The 15,206-nt window shown below is 47.5% G+C and overlaps 3 protein-coding genes across 5 annotated transcripts in view; 2 read left to right on the forward strand and 1 right to left on the reverse strand.

Annotated features, from left to right (window-relative positions):
* PRUNE2 (prune homolog 2 with BCH domain) overlaps nucleotides 1–15,206 on the reverse strand; it is a 356,369-nt gene that overhangs the window by 99,409 nt on the left and 241,754 nt on the right. The window lies entirely within an intron of this gene.
* LOC127046722 (zinc finger and SCAN domain-containing protein 20-like) lies at nucleotides 7,887–10,699 on the forward strand. The gene is made up of 2 exons (XM_050944210.1): nucleotides 7,887–8,802; nucleotides 10,053–10,699. The coding sequence occupies exons 1-2, from the start codon at nucleotides 8,154–8,156 to the stop codon at nucleotides 10,613–10,615; spliced, it is 1,212 nt and encodes a 403-aa protein (XP_050800167.1). The 5' UTR covers nucleotides 7,887–8,153; the 3' UTR covers nucleotides 10,616–10,699.
* Nucleotides 12,572–15,206, forward strand: part of GCNT1 (glucosaminyl (N-acetyl) transferase 1) — a 48,501-nt gene continuing 45,866 nt past the window's right edge. For both annotated transcript variants that reach the window (XM_050944204.1, XM_050944205.1), the window contains exon 1: nucleotides 12,572–13,283. The gene's annotated coding sequence lies outside the window, so the exon portion shown is untranslated. The remainder of the gene's footprint in view (nucleotides 13,284–15,206) is intronic.

Below are 15,206 nucleotides of genomic sequence, written 5' to 3' on the forward strand. Positions count from 1 at the left end.
TTTAAGTCCTGTTTACTCAGAAGGATCTCATTTTTAAGGGATTTTTCACTGCTTTATCTGCCATTTCATTGCCTGCTATCCCAACATGTGCTGGGATCCATACTATTACTGTATAATTAGGTATATAGTTAAGAACAATATTTCATTGATTAAGTCATTCCTGCTTTCTGAGGCTCCTTTTCTAATCACTATTATACCCAACAATCAGGTAAGATAACAGTCATAGTTTGGCATACATCCCTTATTCAGGTCAGTATGCCCATCAATTTAACTTTCAAAGGCCACAGACTTGGCTAATGTCACAAATCTCGTATTTCCAGATTCAGGGATAAAAAGGCCATTCCCACTCTATCTGTGTGGTCAGCTTTAGAGCAGTCAGTATAGATTTGGCAATGCTGATCCCATTTGCCATGTATAAATTTAGTAATCATATTTTGCAATCTTGCTCTTCCCTTTGTTTTATTGTATAACTCCAAATCCACAACTGGAGAGACAATCATCCAACAATTAGTTATGGGGAATCAAGCTAAGATTTTAATTTCTTCCAGGCCTTCCCTTTCAGTCAAGTCTTTTACCCACTCAGACAGCTGTGGATGGTTTGTTTTCTCCCTCCTCCTGCTAATCAGTCACATCGCAAACAGCACTTGGCCCTCACCTACACCCCATTTAATTTAATCTTCAGTCATGCCTGTTGGAACCTCGTCTTGCTTCTGTCATAAATTTAGGTAGCTGACAAATTACTTTTATTTTCCCTAAAAATGTGGTTTTAAGAAGTTACTTGCCCTGTCCCTTATAAATTTACTACTAAATCTCCATCCCACATTCTTTTGGCACTTAACATATCTCTGATAGTTTGCTGTGACATTAAGAACAGCCCAAGGGCAGAGGGCCAGGGCCATGCTCATATCTAGCTGGGCATTTCAGCAGGCCTGACCAGCCCAGTGTACCCCAAGTGATTATTGTTATAACCTGTATCTAAAAGGTGTAATGTACTGTGTTATTGGAAAGCTCATAACTCAGTAGTTAATATCATTGTGTAATGTAGGTGCTAGCAAAGCTATGGACCTACAGTGAAATTGTAATTTTTAAACTGTCTTTGCCAGTTAAACAGAAGTTACCCCACCTTAAACAAAGGAATGTGATTTCTCCACTAGGCACTTACTTCCAAAGTTCTTTGAAAGACAATGAGAATGGATACACATATTAGATAAAGCTAGTAAGCTAACAAGTGTATGCGGGGAAAAGTATACAGCATGACTAGACCCAAGCAGAGAAAATAAACTTTATCTAAGCTATAAAGAAATGAGGGAGGGTGTCTAATAACAAGCAATTGAATCAACTGGTTGAATATGATATTAGTGTGTCAAGTCCAGTCTTTTATGAGTGCCCATACCACGCTTGTGATTAATATTGTGAAATGTGTATGTTAACACTATATAGGAATTATGAATACTCATTGATATTATGTTTTAAAGTGTGAACAAAGGAATGAACAGTCCCACCCAGACAGTAAGTTGGGCAGCTATTTACCTGTCTCCTATGTAAATTATGCATGGTAGCATCAAAACAATTGAAGTCTTATTTACATTGAAATCATAAAGGAAATGGGAAACACATGAAGGGAAAACAGCATGAGGTCATCCTGCCTCTTGAAAAAAGGAATTGAACTTTGTTTGATATAAACAAGTACAGAAACCATCTTTAGCATGCAACACTGGACAGAAACAAGAGAACAGAACTCTAGCAAGCTGAGAAGGGGGTAGGCATTGAAGTCTCTGGAACTGAGTATTGGTGAGAAACCTTCTTTAGGCAAACATCTTTCACCTAAGGCAGCAGTTCTCAAACTTCATTGCACCGCGACCCCCTTCTGACAACAAAAATTACTATGTAACCCCAGGAGCGGGTACTGAAACCTGAGACCACCTAAGCTGGGTGTGGGGGGGGGGACCCAAGCCCCACCACCTTGGGCTTCAGCTTTGGCCCTGGGCGGTGAGGCTTGGGTTTTGGCCCCAGGCCCCAGCAAGTCTAATGCCAGCCTTGGGGACCCCATTAAAACAGGATCGTGACCCACTTTGGGGTACCAACCCCCGGTTTGAGAACCAGCACCACTGACCTAAAGAAAAAAGGGAAGCCCACGGCTGATATTTTCGTGGAAGGCACTGACTGAGGGAAAGTCAGCCAGGACTGGGATAAAGAATGACTGGTGAGAGAAACCATCTTAAACAAAACCTTGCTAAGTTAAGCTTTAGACCTTTAGAAACATATTTTGTTTTGTTTACTTATAACTTTGTCTTCATTCCTTATATTTGAATTCACTTAATCCTATACCTGTTTTGCTAATAAATTTATTTCATTTTTACCACAAACCATCTAAGTGTTGTGTTTAAAGAGTATATTTACCCCATTTAGGTTAATAAGGTGTGATGTGGTTTTGTCTCTTTACAGGAACAATGAACCTTGTTTCTCTGAGGCCTTGTCTACACCACAAAGTTGCAGCGCTGGTGAGGGGGTTACAGCGCTGCAACTTAGGAGGTGTACACATCTGCAGGGCATTACCAGCGCTGCAACTCCCTGTTTGCAGCGCTGGCCATACACCCGGTCGAACCTCAGGTGTAGAGGATCCAGCGCTGGTGATCCAGCGCTGGTCATCAGGTGTAGACACTCACCAGCGTTTTTCTTGACCTCCGTGGAATAAGCAGGTATCCCAGCATACCTGAGGAAGCCTCTCTGGTAATCAAGCAGGTCTCCTTCCCCGCGGTGTGCTCTCGCGTTCCCCGAACCTCCCCGCAAGCAGGTCTCCTTCCCCGCGGTTTGCTCTCGCGTTCCCCAAACCCCCCTGCAAGCAGGTCTCCTTCCCCCCCGGTGTGCTCTCGCGTTCCCCGAACCCCCCCCCCCCCCCCGCAAGCAGGTCTCCTTCCCCGCGGTTTGCTCTCGCGTTCCCCGAACCCCCCTGCAAACCGCGGGGAAAGAGACCTGCTTGCGGGGGGTTCGGGGAACACCGGAGCAAACCGCGGGGAAGGAGACCTGCTTGCGGGGGGGTTCGGGGAACACCAGAGCAAACCGCAGGGAAGGAGACCTGCTTGCAGGGGGGTTCGGGGAACGCGAGAGCAAACCGCGGGGAAGGAGACCTGCTTGCGGGGGGGGGGGGTTGGGGAACACCGGAGCAAACCGCGGAGAAGGAGACCTGCTTGCAGGGGGGTTCGGGGAACGCGAGAGCACACAGCGGGGAAGGAGACCTGCTTCCCCGCGGTTTGCTCTCACGTTCCCCGAACCCCCCCCGCAAGCAGGTCTCCTTCCCCGCGGTTTGCTCTCGCGTTCCCCGAACCCTCCTGCAAGCCGCCCAACAACGCTGCAGTGTGGCCACATCTAACACCACTTGCAGCGCTGGTTGCTGTAAGTGTGGCCACTCTGCCGCGCTGGCCCTATACAGCTGTACTAATACAGCTGTAACAACCAGCGCTGCAAAATTGTAGATGTAGACATACCCTGAGATGTCTAGGAGAGGGCTGGACACTTCAGGGCACATGGTTTTCATAGGATCATAGAACTGGAAGGGAACTTGAGGGATCATCTAGTCCAGTCCCCTGCACTCAAGGCAGGACTAAATATTATCTAGACCATCCCTGAGAGCTGTTTGTCCAACCTACTCTTAGAAATCCCCGATGATGGAGATTCCACAACCTCCCTAGGCAATTTATTCCAGTGCTTAACCACTTTGACAGTTAGGAAGTTTTTCCTAATGTCCAACCTAAACCGCCCTTGCTGCAATTTAAGCCCATTTCTTCTTGTCCTGTCCTCAGAGGTTAAGAACAACATTTTTTCTCCCTCTTCCTTGTAACAACCTTTTATGTACTTAAAAACTGTTATCATGTCCCCTCTCAGTCTTCTCTTCTTCAGACTAAACAAACCCAATTTTTTCAATCTTCCCTCACAGGTCATGTTTTCTAGACTTTTAATCATTTTTGTTGCTCTTCTGTGGACTTTCTCCAATTTGTCCGCATCTTTCCTGAAATGTGGTGCCCAGAACTGGACACAATACTTCAGTTGAGGCCTAATCAGCACCAAGTAAAACGGAAGAATTACTTCTCGTGTCTCAATTATAATACTCCTGCTAACATATCCCAGAATATTTGCTTTTTTTGCAACCGCGTTACACTGTTGACTCATATTTAGTTTATGATTCACTATGAGCCCAAAATCCCTTTCCGCAGTACTCCTTCCTAGGCAGTCTGCATGGAACTGATTGTTCTTTCCTAAGTGGAGTACTTTGCATTTGTCCTTATTGAATTTTATCCTATTTACTTTGGACCATTTCTCCAGTTTATCCAGATAAACTGCAACCCCTCCCAGCTTGGTATTGTCCATAAACTTTATAAGTGTACTCTCTATGCCATTACCTAAATCACTGATGAAGATATTGAACAGAACCAGACCCAGAACCGATGCCTGGGGACCCCACTTGTTATGCCTTTCCAGCATGACTGTGAGCTACTGATAACTACTCTTTGGGAATGGTTTTCCAACCAGTTATGCACCCACTTTGTAGTAGCTCCATCTATATTGTTTTGAGGAAGTCAGGACTGGGAGTATGTGGCTGTAACTAAGACTGGTAGATGGCAGAGTGTTACTACTGCTGCACAGATCAGAGCTGCTGGACCAGGGCTGTCTACCACACACAGATACTCATGATGTAAAAACCTGATAGTAGGGAGCAGTCCAGTCTGGGATCTACAGTAACAAAGCATTGTGGGGAACACAGAGCAGGCAGTGGCATCGTCCCTCCTTGACCTGGATTTTCACTCTAAGCCAATTTGTCACTTATTCCATTACTGCTGTTTTCAAGGAATTAATATCTCCTAACTTTACATCTTCATCTACTGATTTGAGAATTATAAAATAATAATCTGCTTTCTTTCTACTCATCTTCCCCTTTTAATGTTTCCAGCTCTAAGCCTGCCAATTTACCCCTTTCTACTTTCAATTTCTGGGCTTTATAGTGGGAATCTTAACCCTTTCCCAGCTGGGTTTCATTCTCATTATCCCTGGCCCTCCCTCTCTTGGTGATACCAGGTAAACCTAATTGGCCTCTTAAGGGCTAATGTGGCATGAACACCCCATAACACTGCCCTTTTGGTAATATGTTGGTGTAACTTTTTCCTTTGCTGTTGTAGTAGGGTCACCAGTAAAGGAACAAGACCTGGCAAACTTGTCCCAGCATCTGTCTATTTTGGGTATTGCTTTTAGCTTTCTCTTTGGTCACAGGCTTACAACAGTGTTGAAAAATACATAGTCTTGGCCACTAAAGCTAGATTCTTATTAAATAAGTACAAAAGGAGAGGGATAGTCAAAATTCCCCCAAGCCAATGACTCATTGGGCTGATGTGATTAAGGCATGTCAATTTCATAGACAAGGGTACACAAGGGAGTGATGTGATCTGCCCTAACCCAATGGATCAGGTACCCATTTGCAGGTAGATGAACAAGAGGTAGCCTTTTAGTGTGCAATCGAGCAAAACTCAAATCCACAACCTTTCAGTCCAGCATCTCAACCTCTCAGCCACTACAACTCTAGGAAAGAGAAGAAATAAGATGGAGAAGGAAAATGACACACAGGGGTGGCCATGGTGGAGGGGTTGACAAAGTCTCACACCCCAGGTGGTGATGGCATCTAGGTCCCCCTTGCTCTCTGGCCTGGGTTGGTCAGGACATTTCTCAGCATCAGGATGACAAAGGGCCAACAATGTTACAGTAGATCCTAAGGTCCCAGGAAATGGTGTCAGTGGTAGTCCCTTGATAGTAAATCTCAGTTCTTCCCATTTACTCATCTCCCAGCCAGTAGCTGTCAGACAGTTTTCACCCCCAAAGTAATTTCTTTTAAGGAGCCCTCCTCCTATTATTTTGTCCACCGACTAGGCCTGACTTTTGACATTCCAATTTTGGTCCATTGATTTTCGGTCCCACACTTCTCTTGTTTACCAGGCATGATCTTATCATAGTCTTTGAGTTCTATAACTAGACCATTTTATTTGAATTAATTTAATCTTTTTGTTTCCCTTTTGCACCTTTTCGTATTAACATTTATTGTCATCGATTTTTGGGACACTTTGTGAAATTTTACTTACTTTTTACAACCTATATCACAATTAAGGTAAATTTGTGGGCCCAATATTACAACACTAGGTAGTTACACTATAGGGAATTGCTACATGGACCAAGATTCTGATGCCCTTATACACACTTAACAGTAAGTTCTTGACAAATACTCTCCTTGAAGTTAATGGGACCATTTGTAATATAGTGCTGATCCATAAAGACTACTTGGCAGGTAATATTGTAAAGGTAGTTCAATTGTTAAAAGAGCTTACTTGTGTGTTTGGATGTTTTTTATTGGAATAGGTTGTGCTACATTTTCTTTGGAATTGAATGTAATAGTGTTTACTGATAGTTAATGAAGCGTTCTATTTGGTAATGATATAAACCCCTATCTTCAGAAGCTGTCTCTGCTTTTGCACCCACAAATAATTGTATTTATAAGTTGGAGGCATCCAGTAACAGTGGATGTGCTTCCTACTTTTATCTAAGTGCCTGACTGAACCTCCAAATCAGATATATAAATGTTACAGAATATGCCCACAATTGTTTGCTGGCACAAAGTTGAAGGTGGAGTTGAGGTCTTTTTAGAGAGAGAAGGTGAGTGAAGTAATATCTTTTATTAGACCAGCTTCTATTGGTGAAAGACATAAGCTTTCAAGATCTTCTTTGGATTAGGTCTTTTTGAAAGTCAGTGCCATCATATGGATTGATAGGCTTTTCTTTTGTATTTCATAGACCATTTTTAAAAATAATAAAATATAAAAGTTTACTACTACGCATCATAATTGTTTCTATTATTTGTCCCATTGTGAAAGATAACATAATAACATAGAATTTTGCACATCTTAACTACTCAGAACTGTGGTGGTTTGGTGTGACAGATTGGGGGATATATCAGTGTCAAATTGTGAATTCCATGTTGTTTAGTGAACTCCACTTTGTTTCAGATGTTCTACTCTGTATTGTAACCTTCATTTTGAAGTGTGACCTTCATGTTATATTGCAACCTCATTTGTGGATTTGGAGGATTCCTTTAATAGCAGGGGCTTAACACCTAGCGGAAAGACTATGGCCTTGGCTACACTGGCGCTTTACAGCACTGCAACTTTCTCACTCAGGGGTGTGAAAAAACACCTCTTTGAGCACAAGTTACAGCGCTGTAAAGCGCCAGTGTAAACAGTGCCCCAGTGCTGAGAGCGCGGCTCCCAGCGCTGTAAACTAATCCCCATGGGGAGGTGGAGTACCTGCAGCGCTGGGAGAGCTCTCTCCCAGCGCTGGCACCACCACCACACTCGCACTTCAAAGCGCTGCCGCGGGAGCAGCAGCTGCAAGTGTAGCCATACCCTATGGCTACACTAGAGAGCTTAAAGCAGCTCCCATTGGCTTAATTACTCCAGCCCCTGCCAGGGGTGGTAGCTATGTCGGCAGGAACTTTCCCACTGACATAGCACTGTCCACACCAGTGCTTAAATCGACATAAGTTATGTCGCTGGGGGGCGGGGAGTTTATTCACACCTCTGAGTGACATAACTTACGTTCATTTAAGCTGTAGTATAGCCATAGCCTTAGTCTGAGAAGCTATGAGAGAACCATCAAAAGCCATTAGTGTTCAATGAGTCTCCTCTACCAGAATAATGGGTTTTCTACCAGAAGGGCTATTTACTTTGAATGACTCTCTATAGAAGCTGAGGGGAGGAGGGAATTTTTCCATCTGAAGCATATGGTGAGAAGGAGAGCAGAGGCAGAGGCTGTTTTAAAAGATGGCTGAAAGGCCAAAAAGAGCTTGTAGCCTAAGGCCTTGTCTACACTACCGAGTTGCAGCGCTGGTGAGGGGGTTACAGCGCTGCAACCTAGGTGGTGTACACACTTGCACAGCACGGCCAGCGCTGCAACTCCCTGGTTGCAGCGCTGGCCGTACACCCGGTCAAGCCTCGGGTGTAGAGGATCCAGCGCTGGATCACCAGCGCTGGTCATCAAGTGTAGACACTCACCAGCGTTTTTACTGACCTCCGTGGCATAAGCAGGTATCCCAGCATACCTGAGAAGCCACTCTGGTAATCATGCAAACTCCACTGCCCTGGGCTCACCTGACCCCTCCTTTAAATGCCCAGGGAATTTTAAAAATCCCCTTCCTGTTTGCTCAGCCAGGCGTGGAGTGCAATCAATCAATCAATCACTCAGCGACCATGCCTCCACGCACCAAACGAGCCCCAGCATGGACCAATGCAGAGCTGCAGGACCTCATTAGTGTTTGGGGAGAGGAGGCTGTGCAAGCACAGCTGCGCTCCAGAAGGAGAAATTATGATACCTATGGGCAGATATTGCAGTCCTTGATGAGAAGGGGCCATGAACAGGACGCGTTGCAGTGCAGGGTAAAAATTAAAGAACTGAGGAGTGCTTACTGCAAAGCCCGTGAGGGAAATCGCCGCTCAGGAGCTGCCCCCACAACCTGCCGTTTTTACAAGGAGCTGGATGCCATACTTGGGTGTGACCCCACTGCCAATCCTAGGAGCACGATGGAGAGTTCACAGCAGGGAGAAGTGGGGGAGGGTGTAGAGGACGGCGACAGCGAGGCTACTGGCGTGGAGGGAGACACCCCGGAGTCCCAGTACACATGCAGCCAGGAGCTCTTCTCCAGCCTGGAGGAGGCTAGCCAGTCGCAGCAGCTGGAAGTTGATGTTGAGGAAGAAGCTGAGGATCGTGCTCGGGGTAAGTAGATGTTTATGTTTTGGGAGAGGAGGATTTTGGTTATGGCTGCCTGCATGTATGCCTAAACGTGGAATAGCCCATTGATTTGCTCTATCACGTCTCTGTAATCTGCCTCGGTAATCTCTTGAAAAGTTTCAGCAAGAGCGTTTGCAATTTGCTTTCTCAAATTGATCGGGAGAGCCACCGTGGTCCCTGTCCCGGTCAGGCTAACTCATCCGATACACTGTGCAGCGAGGGGTGGGGGGGACCATGGCTGCACACAGGCAAGCTGCATAGGGCCCAGGGCAGTATCCACATTCCTGTAGAAGACCCTCCCTCTCTTCCCAGGTAACACGCAGCAGTGATATGTCTGGCAGTAGGAAACCCTGTTGAGAGTTTAGGGATAATTGAGTTCAGGGCGCCAGGTTCGCATTTCCCCAGCCCATGGCGCTCTGTTTTTAACTCCCCCCCCCCAGCACTTAGGCAGCCACGCGGTGCGCTCCTGTGTTCCCCACTCCCCTCTCCAAGCAGGCATCCAGCACCGCGGTGTGCTCTAGTGTTCCCCACCCCCCTCTCCAAGCAGGCATCCAGCACCGCGGTGTGCTCCGGTGTTCCCCACCCCCCCCTCCAAGCAGGCATCCAGCACCGCGGTGTGCTCCGGTGTTCCCCACCCCCCCCCTCCAAGCAGGCATCCAGCACCGCGGTGTGCTCCGGTGTTCCCCACCCCACCCTCCAAGCAGGCATCCAGCACCGCGGTGTGCTCCGGTGTTCCCCACTCCCCCCTCCAAGCAGGAATCCAGCACCGCGGTGTGCTCCGGTGTTCCCCCCCCCCCCCCCCTCCAAGCAGGCATCCAGCACTGCGGTGTGCTCCGGTGTTCCCCACCCCCCCTCAAAGCAGGCATCCAGCACCGCGTTGATTCCCCCCCCCCCTCACCAGCAAGACAGCGTGAACGCGGACCATAGACCCCCGCCCCCAAGCAGCTAGCTCACCACCTTCCTGTTCACTACTGTCCCCTCTTCAGGACACCAGCTACCTCCTGTACCCATTGCTGATAAACCCCAGTGACCCACTGGTCAATTCCCACTCCCAAGGGGAAATCGGGGCAAAACCACTCACCCCATTGCTTGCCATGACTTAGCTTGCCTGCCCTCTCTGTGTTATGTGAGGTATGTGAGAAGGATGCTACCAAAAGTCTAAAAAGTCCTTCACCAAGTGATAATAAACAATGTAGCCTCTGTGTATTACATGTTTCTATTTCTCTTTTTTCTAGTGACCTTGACTACTGCAGCCGGATCACCGGCCTCACGTAGGTTGCAGAACTTGAGACAGAATCCTAGAAAATCAAAAGAGGAATCGATGAAATCTGTTATGAGCCACTACAACAGAGAAAGTAGGAAGACAGAGGAATGGAGAGAGAAGACCTATGAATGGAGAAAGACTGTACATGAATGGAGAAAGAGTGTACATGAATGGAGGCAAACAGAAAGCAGGAGAAAGGAATTGTCTTCCAAAAAAACCACAAAGCAGATGATAAGCCTCCTGGCTCGCCAAACTGAGTCTTTCGAGTCTATTGTAGCCATGCAGACAAATATGTACCATGGTAACCCACAGCCCTCCCAAAGCCCTCTTCCTTGTTCCCCAGTATTTCCACAAAACAGCTTTCTCCAGCAGCCAGTTCCTTATTATCCCCAGCTGCCCCCAACACCTGTAAGATCACCTACCGGCCCTGAGAACTATAATTCTTACCCTGTTCACTCCACCCCCATTATTCTGCAGCATAGTAATCCTGAATTGCAGCAGACATTGAATAGTGATCAAAATAGGACATATTAAAACCTGAGAATCTACAGTCCACCACCCCAACCCCCTTGCCTGTTATGTACTGTATGTTGAATAAAGTTCTTTTTTTCTATTTCACTACGTTATATTGTTGCTGGAAGTGGTAAATATTATACACCAAGGTAAAGCAAAGCACATCAAATGCATCAAACATTACTGTTGGCTCTCAGCATCAAATTGCTCCCTTAAAGCATCCGTAATCCTGGAAGCCCTTTCCTGGGCCTCCCTATTAGCCCTGCTCTCTGGCTGAGCAAACTCATCCTCTAGGCGTCGAACCTCGGAGGTCCATTCCTCACTGAATCTTTCACCCTTCCCTTCACAAATATTATGGAGGGTACAGCACGCGGATATAACAGCGGTGATGCTGCTTTCCACCAAATCTAGCTTCCCATAAAGACAGCGCCAGCGTGCTTTCAAACGGCCAAAGGCACACTCCACAGTCATTCTGCACCGGCTCAGCCTGTAGTTGAACCGGTCCTTGCTCCTGTCAAGCTTCCCTGTATATGGTTTCATGAGCCAGGGCATTAAGGGGTAAGCGGGGTCTCCAAGGATCACAGTGGGCATTTCGACGTCCCCTACTGTTATCTTGCGGTCTGGGAAAAAAGTCCTGGCCCGCCCTCAGCCTCCTGAACAGGGAACTGTTCCTAAAGATGCGTGCATCGTGCACCTTTCCAGGCCATCCTGAGTAAATGTCAGTGAAACGCCCACGGTGATCCACAAGCGCTTGCAGAACCACGGAGAAATACCCCTTGCGATTAACGTACTCTGATGCCAGGTGGGGTGGTGACAGAATAGGAATATGCGTCCCATCTATTGCACCTCCACAGTTAGGGAACCCCATTTCTGCAAAGCCATCCACAATGTCCTGCACATTCCCAAGAGTCACGGTTCTTCTTAGCACGGTGCGATTAATGGCTGTGCAAACTTGCATCAGCACCATTCCAATGGTAGACTTTCCCACTCCAAACTGGTTCGCCACTGATCTGAAGCAGTCTGGAGTTGCCAGCTTCCAGATTGCAATAGCCACCCGCTTCTCCACTGGCAGGGCAGCTCTCAATCTCGTGTCCCTGCGCCGCAGGGTAGGGGCGAGCTCAGCACACAGTGCCATGAAAGTGGCTTTTCTCATCTGAAAGTTCTGCAGCCACTGCTCGTCATCCCAGGATTGCAGGACGATTTGATCCCACCACTGAGTGCTGGTTTCCCGAGCCCAAACACGCCGGTCCACGGAGCTGAGCACATCTGTTACTGCTACAAGCAATTTACTGTCTTCACAGTGAGGCGATTCAATATCATCGTCTGACTCCTCACTGTCACTGGCACTGGCACTCTCACTGTCACTCTCACTCTCATTTTGCAGCTGAAGGAATAGCTCCACTGCCAAGCGCGATGTGCTGGCCACATTCATCAATAAGGTCGTCAGCTGCTCAGGATCCATTTATAACAAAAATCGCAGAAAAAGCGCTGTACAATCACAATGCCGCCAAACTGCTCGGAATGTGTAGCAAAGCACCACGGGGCGCTGGAACAGGAAGCGGAAAGACAATCACACTTCCTTCCCCTTCCCACAAGCCACAGCGCCGAAACGGGACGAGGTGCTCTGTGGGATAGCTGCCCACAATGCACCACTCCCAACAGCGCTGCAAGCGCTGTTAAATGTGGCCACTCTGCAGCGCTGGCCCTATACAGCTGTACTAACACAGCTGTAACTACCAGCACTGCAAAACCGTAAGTGTAGACATACCCTAAGAAGGACTCACAGGAGCTGTGAGGTAAGATTGGGGATTGTGTTATTTTTAATAAATCTATAACTCTCTAGTGAGCTTTGTTAAGAGAGCAAGTGTCTACCATTAAAGAAATTTCTTTGGTAAGTCTGTGTTCTTTGTCTTCCAGCCCCATTGTACCTGAAGGATGTAACTAGGAACCAGAGATCTCACAGTCAGGTACGCTGGGGGAATATGTTTAAGCAGCTGGCAGTTCTGGAGGGCTGTGACACTAGTTTCAGGGTCTAAGATGGCCAAAGTGCAGGGTCCCATGATCCAAGATGAGTGTCAGACACAGGGTCTGCCCCTAGAGTGTGCCAGAGCTAGGAACAATGACAAATCACTTCCCAGACTCAAGGAGCTTAGAAGCACATGGACCCCCGAGTTGGGTCCCTTTACAACAGACTTGGGCTTGCCCAGAAGAGAGGAGAGGGCAAGATTGTGACAGTTGAATTGGGGCACTGGATGGGACAGAAGCAGAAGCTAGCTAGCAGTGCCTGTGAGAGGACTGCGTGAGTGGGAGCAGCAGGGGCTGTGGGAGGACTGGGGTGTTTGGGGAGTGGAGGCAGCTCTTCGGAGGGCGGCGCTGGTGAAGGGGAACCTCGGAAGCGCCTTGATTGGCTGGTAGCTTGAGCAAGGCCATGCCCACCCTCCCCGCTTCCGCGCCGCTGGCGGTGTAGCGGGCAGGAGATATAACTAGGCGGGGCGCTCAGAAGCGCCTCTCGGCGCGGGAGGGAAAGTGCTTCCAGCCGCCTGCGAGGGGCGGCAGTTCTCACCCCCCCAGCGCTGGGAGGAGGCTGGAGGAAGTTTGTCTCCGCTGATACTAGCCCGGCTGGCTCAACTCGTAGCTAAGCAGCAGCAGCACCTCGCGTTGCTCCTGAGCCACTGGCCGCTCGCTCCAGGTAACTGCTTGGCCCCCTTTGCTCCGGCTCCCCGCGGGCCGGGCTGTACCAGTCGCGTCCGACGGAGTCTGGCAGCCTGAGCTCTGGCGGGGCTGCTGGCTGCCGCGCCTCCCCGGCTGCGCTGCGGTGGGAGGCGGGGTGACTTCTACTGCCCTGGCTTCTACTCCAGCCAGCCCCTCTTCGTTCCCTCCCCGCTCCCCTGACCCGGGCGCCTTGCTTGGGTCCGGCAGAAGTTGGTCCAGTTAAAGGTCTTCCCTCGCTCACCTGGGCTCTCCGTTGACGGGATCACAAGGGTGGTGGAGCCAGGGACCAAGCCCCATCCTGGGTAGCTGAGTCTGTTTGGCCGGGGCAGGCGGTAGGGAGTGTAATGGTCGATCTGTTTCGGTTTCCTCCTGTGGTGGAACTCGCATGTTGCAGAGTGCTGGTGGTTGCACGCCCACTTCATCTCCTGTTCGTTCGATAACACTTGTTGGTTCTTCGCTTGTCCTGGTAGAAACAAGAACCACTCCAATGTGAAAAAGTAGCAATATGGGAGATTTTTAATAACTGCCCCGGCTCCAGTTTCTGGGCCAACGAGCCGTGCTCTCTCTCCCTGGTATCAGTCTTACTTGGAAAGGTTTCAGAGTAGCAACCATGTTAGTCTGTATCCGCAAAAAGAACAGGAGTACTTGTGGCACCTTAGAGACTAACACATTTATTTCAGCATGAGCTTTCCTGAGCTACAGCTCACTTCTTCGGATACATAGAATGGAACACACAGACAGGAGATATTAGCATCCGAAGAAGTGAGCTGTAGCTCAGGAAAGCTCATGCTGAAATAAATGTGTTAGTCTCTAAGGTGCCACAAGTACTCCTGTTCTTCTTACTTGGAAAAACACTCTTTCTCCACAGTACTATGAAGTTGAAGCTATTTTAGTGCAGTTGAAATTTACCAAGTTATTCATCTGTTATTGAAAAAAAGATTTCTGGAAACTTTGTTCTGTTTCAAATAGGAGTGTTTTTTTAGCCGTTTAACTAATGGGTCTCCAGGTTTGTTGTTGTTGCTAACACTGTTGGCAACTTGAATGAATAAATAAATCTTCTCCACATATGAAACCTTGCAGAGGTATAACAGACTTTTTACATGAACCTTTTTTGATCTAAGGTTAAACAATAATAACCCCTTTATTTCTGGGATTTCTGCAAACATTGCTATCTACTTTGAGCCACATCTACATAATAGTATTTAATTGCTAAAACATCTTGGCCATGGGCATGGGTTAGAGAAGATCAGACTTCTTATTTTTAAGGAATAGCATTCCTGTTTTCTGTCAAGGTTGGTAAAACAGAGCAGCAGAGTCTGAAGAAAGATTTGAGGGCAGCAACAGTTTAGAAGGCTGTAAGTGGCTTTCTGTGATCTAAGTCTGGTGAGAGGCTTCAAACCTTAACAGGCAGCTCAGTATACCACTGGCATTTTGCCCCCTTTTCAAGGCTGTTCTGAAAAGTAAATCTTTTTGCTGGAAGGAGGTGAGGTCAATGACTTTTAAAGAGCCGTGTGAGTTACCTATTTGGAGTATTTGCAATTCCAAACAGGTTTCTTCAATAGGGGGTTTCAAGTAGCTGATTTCAAGTTTGGCAAGAAATAACACCGAGGCTCTGTGGAACCAGAAAAGAGTTTTTAGCACTGTAGCTGTTGGCTATTTTGTAATTGAGGAAACCTCTCTTATCTCTAGAAGATGATAGGCCCCTTCTGCCTCTGTGAAGTAGGGAAAAAACATACTTGTCATGGAAGTCAAGTTATGGTACAAAAATTTTTGTCGAAGGTAAATATTTTGGAAATATGTACATTACTCCTTAACTTTCTATCCTCTTTGGGAGTCTCCAGTGCCCTGTAAGGTTCACAACTCTTTCCTACTCTGAACTTTCTAGTGTCCTCAGATGTCA

The sequence above is a fragment of the Gopherus flavomarginatus genome, chromosome 3 (genome assembly GCF_025201925.1).
Source record: "Gopherus flavomarginatus isolate rGopFla2 chromosome 3, rGopFla2.mat.asm, whole genome shotgun sequence".
Classification (NCBI taxonomy): domain Eukaryota; kingdom Metazoa; phylum Chordata; order Testudines; family Testudinidae; genus Gopherus; species Gopherus flavomarginatus.